The sequence below is a fragment of the Chiroxiphia lanceolata genome, unplaced genomic scaffold (genome assembly GCF_009829145.1).
Source record: "Chiroxiphia lanceolata isolate bChiLan1 unplaced genomic scaffold, bChiLan1.pri scaffold_61_arrow_ctg1, whole genome shotgun sequence".
NCBI classification, from domain to species: domain Eukaryota; kingdom Metazoa; phylum Chordata; class Aves; order Passeriformes; family Pipridae; genus Chiroxiphia; species Chiroxiphia lanceolata.
In genome coordinates, this window is record NW_022476528.1 from 152,866 (window position 1) to 165,672 (window position 12,807).

Below are 12,807 nucleotides of genomic sequence, written 5' to 3' on the forward strand. Positions count from 1 at the left end.
GGGATCAGGGATTGGGATTGGGCTCAGGGATTGGGATTGGGCTCAGGGATGGGGATCAGAATTCCCTCCTTGCCTTCCTCGTTGTCCCGCTCTGTTTTCCCAGGCTCAGGGCTGAGGGATTGGGCTCAGGGATTGGGATTGGGCTCAGGGATCGGGATCAGGGATTGGGATCAGAATTCCCTCCTTGCCTTCCTCGTTGTCCCGCTCAGTTTTCCCAGGCTCAGGCTCAGGGCTGAGGGATCGGGATCAGGGATTGGGATTGGGCTCAGGGATTGGGATTGGGCTCAGGGATGGGGATCAGAATTCCCTCCTTGCCTTCCTCGTTGTCCCGCTCTGTTTTCCCAGGCTCAGGGCTGAGGGATTGGGCTCAGGGATTGGGATTGGGCTCAGGGATCGGGATCAGGGATTGGGATCAGAATTCCCTCCTTGCCTTCCTCGTTGTCCCGCTCTGTTTTCCCGGGCTCTCCCCCTCTCCGTGCCCGCTCCTCGTCCTCGTGCTGCTTGTGCTGGATGCGCAGGAAGAGCGCCCGCTGCGCCGACGGCAGGAACTCGGGAATGCCGGGAATGCCGGGAATGCCGGGGCCCTTCCCCAGCCCGGGGGGGCCCTCGCAGAGCCCCTCGGGATCCAGGGAGGGATCCGGGAACAGGGGATCCCCCCCCGGCCCCTCCAGGGGCTCGTACCCGCCGTAGTCGTCTGGGAAAGGGAAATTCGGAATGAGAAAGGGTTGGGGATGGGAACGGGGATTTGGGAGCAGCTATTCCCAGTTTTCCCACTGTCAGAGAGGGTTCACAGGGAGCCAGGGATGGATCCGGGAACTGGGGATGGATCCGGGAATTGGAGATGGATCCTGGAATTGGGGATGGATCCTGGAATTGGAGATGGATCTGGGAACTGGGGATGGATCCTAGAACTGGGGATGGATCCTAGAACTGGGGATGGATCCTGGAACAGGGGATGGATCCTGGAACTGGGGATGGATCTCGGAACTGGGGATGGATCTGGGAACAGGGGATGGATCCTGGAACAGGGGATGGATCCTGGAATTGGAGATGCATTCTGGAACTGGAAATGGATCCTGGAACTGGGGATGGATCCTGGAACAGGGGATGGATCTGGGAACTGGGGATGGATCCTGGAACAGGGGATGGATCCTGGAACTGGGGATGGATCCTGGAACAGGGGATGGATCCTGGAACAGGGGATGGATCCTGGAACTGGGGATGGATCCTGGAACAGGGGATGGATCCTGGAACAGGGGATGGATCCTGGAACAGGGGATGGATCTGGGAACAGGGGATGGATCCTGGAACTGGGGATGGATCCTGGAAAAGGGGATGGATCTGGGAACTGGGGACGGATCTGGGAACAGGGGATGGATCCTGGAACAGGGGATGGATCCGGGAACAGGGGATGGATCTGGGAACAGGGGATGGATCTGGGAACAGGGGATGGATCCTGGAACAGGGGATGGATCCGGGAACAGGGGATCCCCCCCCAGCCCCTCCAGTGGCTTGGAGTCATCTGGGAAAGGGAACGGGGGGGGTGAAATTTGGGATGAGAAAGGGATTGGGATGAGAACATGGATTTGGGATGAGAAGACGGATTTGAGATGAGCAGCAGGGATTTGGGATGAGCAGCAGGATTTTGGATAAGAACATGGATTTGGGATGAGCAGCAGGGATTTGGGATGAGCAGCAGGATTTGGGATGAGAACATGGATCTGGGATGAGCAGCAGGATGTGGGATGAGCAGCAGGGATTTGTGGGATGAGCAGCAGGATTTGGGATGAGCAGCAGGATTTGGGATGAGAGAATAGATTTGGGATGAGCAGCAGGATTTGAGATGAGCAGCAGGATTTGTGGGATGAGCAGCAGGAATATGTGGGATGAGCAGCAGGATTTGTGGGATGAGCAGCAGGATTTGGGATGAGAACATGGATCTGGGATGAGAAGAGGGATTTGGGATGAGCAGCAGGATTTGTGGGATGAGCAGCAGGATTTGGGATGAGAAGAGGGATTTGGGATGAGAAGCAGGATTTGGGATGAGAAGAGGGATTTGGAATGAAAACATGGATCTGGGATGAGCAGCAGGATTTGGGATGAGCAGCAGGATTTGGGATGAGCAGCAGGATTTGTGGGATGAGCAGTAGGATTTGGGATGAGAACATGGATCTGGGATGAGCAGCAGGGATCTGTGGGATGAGCAGCAGGATTTGGGATGAGCAGCAGGGATTTGGGATGAGCAGCAGGATCTGTGGGATGAGCAGCAGGATTTGTGGGATGAGCAGCAGGGATCTGTGGGATGAGCAGCAGGATTTGGGATGAGCAGCAGGGATTTGGGATGAGCAGCAGGATTTGTGGGATGAGCAGCAGGATTTGTGGGATGAGCAGTAGGATTTGTGGGATGAGTAGCAGGGATTTGGGATGAGCAGCAGGGATTTGGGATGAGCAGCAGGATTTGTGGGATGAGCAGCAGGATTTGTGGGATGAGCAGCAGGATTTGTGGGATGAGCAGCAGGGATCTGTGGGATGAGCAGCAGGATTTGTGGGATGAGCAGCAGGATTTGTGGGATGAGCAGTAGGATTTGTGGGATGAGTAGCAGGGATTTGGGATGAGCAGCAGGATTTGGGATGAGAGGAGAGATTTGGGATGAGCAGCAGGGATTTGTGGGATGAGCAGCAGGATTTGGGATGAGCAGCAGGGATTTGGGATGAGAAGAGGGATTTGGGATGAGAACATGGATTTGGGATGAGAAGAGGGATCTGGGATGAGCAGCAGGATTTGTGGGATGAGCAGCAGGATTTGGGATGAGCAGCAGGGAGCTGTGGGATGAACAGCAGGATTTGGGATGAGAAGTGGAATTTGGGATAAGAAGGAGGATTTGGGATGAACAGCAGAGATTTGGGATGAGAACATGGATTTGGGATGTCCCAAATGTCCCACAGATTTCCCACCTGTGTCTCCCAGGGCTCCGGGCTCCATGTCCATCCCCTCCTGGGGGGGGTAGAAGGAGTCGTAGAATCCCTGTCCCGGCCCCGGCGGGATCAGCCCGGGGTGGGGGTGGGAATGGGGGTGGGAATGGGAATGGGGGGACCCCTCGGGGCCCCCCCCGCCCCCGTAGGGCAGCAGGGGGGGGCCCGGGGGGGCCCAGGGGGGGTCCCATGGGGATTTCGGGGTGGAGGTCGGGGTGGAGGTCGGGGTGGAGGTCGGGGTGCAGCTCCGGGTGGAGGGGGCCGGGAATGGGCCCGGGGGGGCCTCCGGGGCCCGGGAATCGCGGGGGGGGCGGCCCCGGGTGCCTGGAAAACAGCGGGAAACAGGGAATTAGGGGGGGGAGCGGGGGGGGGGCCACCTGACCAACAGGTGTGCCCACCTGACCCCCAGGAGCACTCACCTGGGTCCAGCTGCCCTCACCTGTCCCCAGGTACCCCCAGGTGTGCCCAGGTGTCCCCAGATGCCCTCACCTGTCCCCAGGTACCCCCAGATGTCCCCACCTGTGCCCAGGTGTCCCCAGATGCCCTCACCTGTCCCCAGGTACCCCCAGATACCCCCAGGTGCCCTCACCTGTGCCCAGGTGTCCCCAAGTGCCCCCAGGTGCCCTCACCTGTGCCCAGGTGTCCCCAGGTACCCCTAGGTGCCCTCACCTGTCCCCAGGTGCCCCCACGTGACGCCCAGTTTCTCGGCCAGCTGCCCCGTGGGCCTCCCCTGTGCCCAGGTACCCTGAGATGTCCCCAGGTACCCCCACCTCTCCCCAGGTGCCCCCAGGTGCCCACACCTGACGCCCAGTTTCTCTGCCAGCTGCCCCGTGGGCCCCACCTGTCCCCAGGTACCCCCAGGTGCCCCAAAGTACCCCCAGGTGCCCCCAGGTACCCCCACCTGTCCCCAGGTGCCCCCAGGTGTGCCCAGGTGCCCCCAAGTGCCCTCACCTGACGCCCAGTTTCTCAGCCAGCTGCCCCGTGGGCCCCACCTGTCCCCAGGTACCCCCAGGTGCCCCAAAGTACCCCCAGGTGCCCCCAGGTACCCCCACCTGTCCCCAGGTGCCCCCAGGTGTGCCCAGGTGCCCCCAAGTGCCCTCACCTGACGCCCAGTTTCTCAGCCAGCTGCCCCGTGGGCCTCACCTGTCCCCAGGTGCCCCCAAGTACCCCCAGGTGCCCTCCCCTGTGCCCAGGTGTGCCCAGGTGCCCCCAGGTACCCCCACCTGTCCCCAGTTGCCCCCAGGTACCCACCTGACGCCCAGTTTCTCTGCCAGCTGCCCCGTGGGCCCCACCTGTCCCCAGGTGCCCTCACCTGACCCCCAGTTTCTCTGCCAGCTGCCCCGTGGGCCTCCCCTGTCCCAAGGTGCCCCCAGGTGTGCCCAGGTACCCCCAGGTGTGCCCAGGTGCCCCCAGGTACCCCCACCTGTCCCCAGGTGCCCCCAGGTACCCCCAGGTGCCCTCACCTGACGCCCAGTTTCTCTGCCAGCTGCCCCGTGAGTCTCCCCTGTCCCAAGGTGCCCCCAGGTGTGCCCAGGTACCCCCAGGTGCCCCCAGGTGTGCCCAGGTACCTCCAGGTGTGCCCAGGTGCCCCCAAGTGCCCCCAGGTACCCACCTGACCCCCAGTTTCTCTGCCAGCTGCCCCGTGGGCCTCCCCTGTCCCAAGGTGCCCCCAGGTGCCCCCAGGTACCTCCAGGTGCCCCCACCTGCCCCCAGGTACCCCCAGGTGTGCCCAGGTACCCCCAGGTACCCCCAGGTGTGCCCAGGTACCCCCAGGTGCCCCCAGGTGTGCCCAGGTACCCGCAGGTGCCCCCAGGTGTGCCCAGGTACCCCCAGGTACCCCCAGGTGCCCCCAGGTGTGCCCAGGTACCCACCTGACGCCCAGTTTCTCGGCCAGCTGCCCGGTGGGCCGGACGACGATCTCGAAGAGCGACGGGATCTTCTTGAAGGGATCCGGGGGCGGCTCCAGCGGCTCCCCCGGGATCGGGGGGGGCCCGGGGGGCATCGGGGGGGGCCCGGGGGGGGGGAGGCCCCTGCCGGGGGGGGAGGGGGGCGCGGGGGGGGGCCCGGGGGGCCGGGGGGGGGTGGGCAGCAGCCCCACGCCCGGGGGGGGTTTGGGCAGGGGGTTGATCCCTTGTTTCTTCAGCTCCTCCACCTCCTTCTCGTCCTCCGCTCCCGCCTCGGCGTCGTCGGCCAGCATCTGGAAAACAGGGAATTGGGGGTCAGGGGGGGGATTGGGGGGGTTCAGCATCTGGAAAACAGGGAATTGGGGGTCAGGGGGGGGATTGGGGGGGTTCAGCATCTGGAAAACAGGGAATTGGGGGGTCAGGGGGGGTCAGCATCTGGGAAAACAGGGAATTGGGGGGTCAGGGGGGGTCAGCATCTGGGAAAACAGGGAATTGGGGGGTCAGGGGGGGGATTGAGGGGGTCAGCATCTGGAAAACAGGGGATTGGGGGGTCAGGGGGGGTCGGGGGGGTTCAGCATCTGGAAAACAGGGAATTGGGGGGTCAGGGGGGATTGGGGGGGTTCAGCATCTGGAAAACAGGGAATTGGGGGGGTCAGGAGAGATTGGGGGGGTTCAGTATCTGGGAAAACAGGGAATTGAGGGGGGTCGGGGGGATTGGGGGGGTCAGGGGGGGTTCAGCATCTGGGAAAACAGGGAATTGGGGGGGTCAGGGGGGATTGGGGGGGTTCAGCATCTGGGAACAGGGAATTGAGAGGGGTCAGGGGGGATTGGGGGGGTCAGGGGGGGTTCAGCATCTGGGAACGGGAATTTGGGGGGTCAGGGGGGATTGGGGGGGATTGGGGAGGATTCAGGGGGATTTAGGGGGGAATTGGGGGGGTTTGGGGGGAATTCAGGGGGATTTGGGGGGAATCCGGGGGGGGATTCAGGGGGATCCAGAAGCAGACCTCCCCCAAAGCCCACCTGGATCTCTCCCAGATCTCCCCCTGGATCCACTCTGGATCTCTTCTGGATCCCCCTGAATCCCAGGGTGGATCCAGGGGGAGATCGGGGACAGATCCAGGTGGGTTTTGGGGGGGGTCTGGGTGGGATCCAGGAGGGATTTGGGGGGGGATCTGTGGGGGATCTAAGTGGGATTTGGGGGAGATCTGTGCAGGACCCAGGTGGGATTTGGAAGGGATCTGGGGGGGATCCAGGAGGGATTTGGGGGGGATCCAGGTGGGATCCAGGAGGGATTTGGAAGGGATCTGTGGGGGATCCAGGAGGGATTTGGGGGGGACCCAGGTGGGATTCAGGAGGGATTTGGAAGGGATCTGGGGGGGATCCAGGAGGGATTTGGGGGGGATCCAGGTGGGATCCAGGAGGGATTTGGGGGGAATCCGTGCAGGATCCAGGTGGGATCTGGGTGGGATCTGGGGGGAATCCAGGTGGGATCCACTTGGGATTTGGGGGGGATCTGTGTGGGATCCAGGTGGGATTTGAGGGGCTCCAAGAGGGATTTAAAGGGGGAATCCGTGCAGGACCCAGGTGTGATTTGGGGGGGATCCATGTGAGATCCAGGAGGGCTCCAGGTGGGATTTGGGGGGTTCCAGGTGGGATTTGGGGGTCCCCAGGTGGGATTTGGGGGTCTCCAGGTGTGCTTTGGGGGGTTCCAGGTGGAATGTGGGGTCTCCAGGTGTGCTTTGGGGTCCCCAGGTGTGCTTTGGGGGTCCCCAGGTGTGCTTTGAGGTCCCCAGGTATGTTTTGGGGTCCCCAGGTGTGCTTTGGGTTCCCCAGGTGTGCTTTGGGGTTCCCCAGGTGTGTTTTGGGTTCCCCAGGTGTGCTTTGGGGTTCCCCAGGTGTGTTTTGGGTTCCCCAGGTGTGTTTTGGGCTCCCCAGGTGTGTTTTGGGCTCCCCAGGTGTGCTTTGGGTTCCCCAGGTGTGCTTTGGGTTCCCCAGGTGTGCTTTGGGGGTTCCCCAGGTGTGTTTTGGGCTCCCCAGGTGTGCTTTGGGCTCCCCAGGTGTGTTTTGGGGGTCCCCAGGTGTGTTTTGGGGGGTTCCAGGTGTGTTTTGGGGGGTTCCAGGTGTGCTGTGTGCGGGTACCTTGTCGAGCAGGTCGCGGGTGTCGTCGCTGAGGGGGGCGTGGGAGAACATGCAGTCGTCGCCGTTGATGCAGAGCCCCGTGGTGTGGAACAGCTTGCACGGGAAATCCCGTGGAACAGTCAAGGAAAAACGGGAATGGCGGCACCGGGAACGTTCCAGAGCCCACCGGGAACACCCCGGACAAAAAGGGCCCCCCCAGGCCCAGTTTAGGGCCATTTTAGGCCAATTTTCGGCCCATTTTAGGTTCATTTCAGGTCAAATTTAGGCTCATTTTAGGTCAATTTTAGGCTGATTTTAGCCCAATTTTAGAGTGATTTTAGCTCAATTTTAGGCTCATTTTAGGTCGATTTTAGGTTCATTTTAGGCCAATTTTAGGTGGATTTTAGAGTAATTTTAGGTTCATTTTAGCCTAATTCTAGGCTGATTTTAGGCCAATTTTAGGTCAAATTTAGACTGATTTTAGGCCAATTTCAGGCTGATTTTAGAGTAATTTTAAGTTGATTTTAGACCAATTTAAGGCTGATTTTAGACCAATTTTAGGCTGATTTTAGACCAATTTTAGGCTAATTTTAGGCCAATTTTAGGCTGATTTTAGGCCAATTTTAGGCTCATTTTAGACCAATTTTAGGCTCATTTTAGGTTGATTTTAGACCAATTTGAAGCTGAATTTAGATCAATTTTAGACTAATTTCAGACTCACTTAAGGCTAATTTTGGGCTGATTTTAGGCTCATTTTAGGCCAACTTTAGACCAAATTTAGGCTCATTTTAGACTAATTTTAGGCTGATTTTAGGCCAATTTCAGGTTGATTTTTGCCCAATTTTAGGTTGATTTTAGGCCAATTTCAGGCTGATTTTAGACTAATTTTAGATTGATTTTAGACCAATTTTAGATCAATTTTAGGCTGATTTTAAGCCAAATTTAGGCTGATTTTAGACCAATTTTAAGTTAATTTTAGGCCAATTTTAGGTTGATTTCAGAGTAATTTTAGGTTCATTTTAGGCCAAATTTAGACTGATTTTATGGTGATTTCAGACCAATTTCAGGCTGATTTTAGCCCAATTTTAGGCTCATTTGAGGCCAAATTTAGGCTGGTTTTAGAGCAATTTTAGGTTGATTTTAGGCCAAATTTAGACTGATTTTAAGCTGATTTTAGACCAATTTTAGGCTAATTTTAGGTCAATTTTAGGCTGATTTTAGGTCAATTTCAGGCCAATTTCAGGCCAAGTTTGGGCCAATTTCTGGTTGATTTTTGGTCAATTTCAGGCTGGTTTTGTGCCATTTCAGGTCAATCTCAGGCTGATTTTTGGCCAATCTGGGGCCAATTTTTAGCCAGTTCTGGGTCAATTTCAGGCCGAATTTGGGCCAATTTCAAGCCAATTTTAGCTCAGTTTTGGACCGATTTTTAGCCAATTTTTGCCTGATTTTTGGCTGATTTGCAGCTGATTTTTGGCCCGTTCTGGGGGTGGTTTTGGGGGGATTTGGGGGGTTTTTGGCCAAGGATATCGTGCATGTAGGGGCAGCTCTCGGCGCGGGCGCAGTACCCGGTGATGTAGAACTTGCACAGCTCCCGCTTCTTGGGCAGCTCGATGTCGTGGCTGAAGTTACAGTGGTCACCCTGGGACGGGGGGGACACAGGGGGGGACAGGTGAGATACAGGTGGGGACAGGTGGGATCCCAGGATTCCCACCCTGCAATTCCCAACCCACCCGGAATCCCTTGAACAAGTCGGGGTTGGAGGTGCCGGGGTCACCCTGGGACGGGGGGGACAGGTGGGGACAGGTGAGATACAGGACACAGGTGGGACACAGGTGGGACACAGGACACAGGTGGGACACAGGGGGGACACAGGACACAGGTGGGACACAGGTGGGGACAGGTGGGATCCCAGGATTCCCACCCTGCAATTCCCAACCCACCCGGAATCCCTTGAACAAGTTGGGGTTGGAAGTGCCGGGGTCACCCTGGGACAGGGGGGGACACAGGGGGGACACAGGGGGGACAGGTGGGGACAGGTGAGGTACAGGTGGGACACAGGTGGGATAGAGCTGGGACACAGGACACAGGTGGGACACAGGTGGGACAGACGGGACACAGGTGGGATCCCAGAATTCCACCCCATTCCAGGCCCATTCCCACAGCATCCCCGGGCCCATTCCCGAGTCCATTCCCAGTCCCATTCCCGAGTCCATTCCCAGTCCCATTCCCAAGGCACCCCTGGGCCCATTCCTGAGTCCATTCCCAGCCCCATTCCCGAGTCCATTCCCAGCCCCATTCCCAAGGCACCCCTGGGCCCATTCCTGAGTCCATTCCCGGGCCCATTCCCAAGGCATCCCTGGCCCCATTCCCGTGGCATTCCTGGGCCCATTCCCAAAGGATCCCTGGCCCCATTCCCAATGCATTCCTGGCCCCATTCCCGAGTGATTCCCGAGTCCATTCCTGAGTCCATTCCCAAGGCAATCCCAGGCCCATTCCCAGCCCCATTCCCAGTCCCATTCCCGGCCCCATTCCCGGGGCATTCCCGCTGTTGCTCACCCACGTGCACCGTCCCTCCACGAAGTACTTGCAGATGACCTTCCCCTTCTTGTCCTGGGGCAGGTGGGACTTGTCGTGGTCGTTCCGTCGGTAATTCCCGCAATTCCCGCCCTCCTGGAGCGGGACAATCCCGAGGGAACCCCCGTCAGCATTCCGGGAGAAACCCCGGAACGAGACGCGGGAGAAATCCCACCCCACGTCCCCGGGATTTGGGGGGAACAAGGAGGGGTTTGGGGGGTGCTGAGCTCAGAATTCCAAAGGTTGGAGGGGAAAAGAGGGAAAGAGGGATGTGGGGAGTCCGAAATTCCGGCCCCTCACCGCCATGTCGTCGTCGTAGTAGTCGTCGTCGTCGTTGATCCCGGGTTTCCCGATCCCGCTCCGGCCTCTCCCGCGGCCCCTTCCCGGACCTTTGGGGCCTCTCCCGCGGGGGCCCCGCCCGCGGCCACGGGGCAGCCCTGCAGCAAACTGGGAGTCACTGGGAGCCACTGGGGGGCACTGGGGGGGGACTGGGGGGAACTGGGGGGGACTGGGAGGGACTGGGAGGGACTGGGGGGGACTGGGGGGGACTGGGAGGGACTGGGGGGGACTGGGGGGGACTGGGAGGCACTGGGAGGCACTGGGGTCACTGGGGGGGACTGGGAAGGACTGGGATCACACTGGGAGGGACTGGGGGGCACTGGGGGGGACTGGGAGGAAGTGGGGGGGACTGGGAGGCACTGGGAAGGACTGGGAGGGACTGGGATCACACTGGGAGGGACTGGGAGGGATTGGGAGGGATTGGGATCACACTGGGAAGGACTGGGAGGAACTGGGAGGGACTGGGATCACATTGGGAGTCACTGGGAGGGACTGGGAAACACTGGGGGGGACTTGGATCACACTGGGAGCGACTGGGATCCCACTGGGGATAACTGGTATGTACTGGGAGTGACTGGGACCATACTGGGGGTCACTGGGATCCCAGTGGGGGTAACTGGTGTGTACTGGGACAGGCCCTGCCGGGCTCACCGCGGCCTCGCTCTTTGCTCCGTCGGTACTGGGACAATTCCTTGGAATAATCGTCGTAGTCGTCGTCGCCCGGAGCCTCCTCGGGGTCACAGTACTGGGAAAACTGGGAATGCTCAGGGAATTGGGGCCCTTTGTCCCAAAGGATTGTCCCCACCCATTCCCGCCCTTCCCAAGAGACCATTCCCACCTTTCCCAAGAGACCATTCCCACTCTTCCCAAGGGATCATCCCCTGCCGTTCCCACTATTCCCAAGGGGTCATTCCCTGCCCATCCCCACTCTTCCCAAGGGATCATCCCCTGCCGTTCCCACTTTTCCCAAGGGGTCATTCCCGGCCCATCCCAACCTTTCCCAAGGGATCGTTCCCTCACACAGGGGTTGATGGGATTGGGTTGGAACCCTGGGATGGGATCAGAACCCTGGGATGGGATCAGGACCCTGGGATGGGATCAGGATCCCGGGATGGGATCAGGACCCCGGGACGGGATCAGGATCCCGGGATGGGATCAGGACCCCGGGACGGGATCAGGACCCTGGGATGGGATCAGGACCCTGGGATGGGATCAGGATCCCGGGATGGGATCAGAACCCTGGGATGGGATCAGAACCCTGGGATGGGATCAGGACCCCGGGATGGGATCAGAACCCTGAGATGGGATCAGGATCCTGGGATGGGATCAGGATCCTGGGATGCGATCCGAACCCTGGGATGGGATCCGAACCCTGGGATGGGATCAGGATCCCGGGATGGGATGAGAAACCCCAGGATGGGATCAGGATCCTGGGATGGGCCCAGGACCCTGGGATGGGATCAGAACCCTGGGATGGGCTCAGGACCCCGGGATGAGGCCGGAATGCCAGAACGGGGTGGGAATTCCAAGGGGAATCCCAGGACTCACCTCCATGTCGTCGTCGTATCCGTCGTCGTCGTCGTCCGGGATTTCCCCTCGGGAGCGGCCGCGGCCCCTCAGCCCGGCCCGGCCCCGCAGCCCCCCACGGCCACCACGGCCACGGAATCCACGGCCACGGCCTCGGCCTCCTGTGGGAATGACCCCAAATCCATGGGAATGATCCCAAATCCCATGGGAATGGATAAACAACCCCCACGGCCACCACGGCCACGGAAACCACGGCCACGGCCTCGGCCTCCTGTGGGAACAACCCCAAATCCATGGGAATGGGATAAACAACCCCCTGGGAACGGGATAAACAACCCCCACGGCCACGGAAACCACGGCCATGACCACAGCCTCCTGTAGGAATGACCCCAAATCCCATGGGAATGGGATAAACAACCCCCACGGCCACGGAAACCACGGCCACGGCCTCGGCCTCCTGTGGGAACAGCACAGATCCCATGGGAATGGGATAAACAACCCCCTGGGAATGGAATGAACAACGGCCACGGAAACCACGGCCACGACCACAGCCTCCTGTAGGAATGACCCCAAATCCCATGGGAATGGGATAAACAACCCCCACGGCCACGGAAACCACGGCCACGGCCTCGGCCTCCTGTGGGAACAGCACAGATCCCATGGGAATGGGATAAACAACCCCCTGGGAATGGAATGAACAACGGCCACGGAAACCACGGCCACGACCACAGCCTCCTGTAGGAATGACCCCAAATCCCATGGGAATGGGATAAACAACCCCCACGGGCACGGAAACCACGGCCACGGCCTCCTGTGGGAACAGCACAGATCCCATGGGAATGGGATAAACAACCCCCTGGGAACGGGATAAACAACCCCCTGGGAATGGGATAAACAACCCCCACGGCCACGGAAACCACGGCCACGGCCTCCTGTGGGAACAACCCCAAATCCATGGGAATGGGATAAACAACCTGGTTTTTCCCGGTTTCCCCCGTACCTCTGCCCCGGTGTTTCCCAGTGTTTCCCAGTTTTTCCCTGTTTTCCCCGTACTTCTGGCCCGGTGTTTCCTGGTGTTTCCTTGTTTCCCCCGTACCTCTGGCCTCGTGTTTCCCGGTGTTTCCCGGTGTTTCCTTGTTTCCCCTGTACCTCTGGCCTCGTGTTTTCCGGTGTTTTCCGGTGTTTCCCATTTTCCCCGTTTCCCCCGTACCTCTGGCCCCGTGTTTCCCGGTGTTTCCCGGTGTTTCCCGGTTTTTCCCTGTTTTCCCCACACCTCTGCCCCGGTGTTTCCTGGTGTTTCCCGTTTTTCCCAGTGTTTCCTGTTTCCCCCGTACCTCTGGCCCCGTGTTTCCCGCTGTTTCCCGGTGTTTCC

The 12,807-nt window shown here is 59.5% G+C and overlaps 1 protein-coding gene across 1 annotated transcript in view; it reads right to left on the minus strand.

Annotated features, from left to right (window-relative positions):
* ZC3H4 (zinc finger CCCH-type containing 4) overlaps positions 1-12,807 on the minus strand; it is a 28,574-nt gene that overhangs the window by 3,696 nt on the left and 12,071 nt on the right. The window contains 10 exon segments of the mRNA XM_032677472.1: positions 431-694; positions 2,956-3,142; positions 3,144-3,297; positions 4,845-5,170; positions 7,017-7,126; positions 8,523-8,634; positions 9,552-9,665; positions 9,870-10,006; positions 10,560-10,653; positions 11,457-11,596. Coding sequence (XP_032533363.1) covers positions 431-694; positions 2,956-3,142; positions 3,144-3,297; positions 4,845-5,170; positions 7,017-7,126; positions 8,523-8,634; positions 9,552-9,665; positions 9,870-10,006; positions 10,560-10,653; positions 11,457-11,596 — 1,638 coding nt within the window.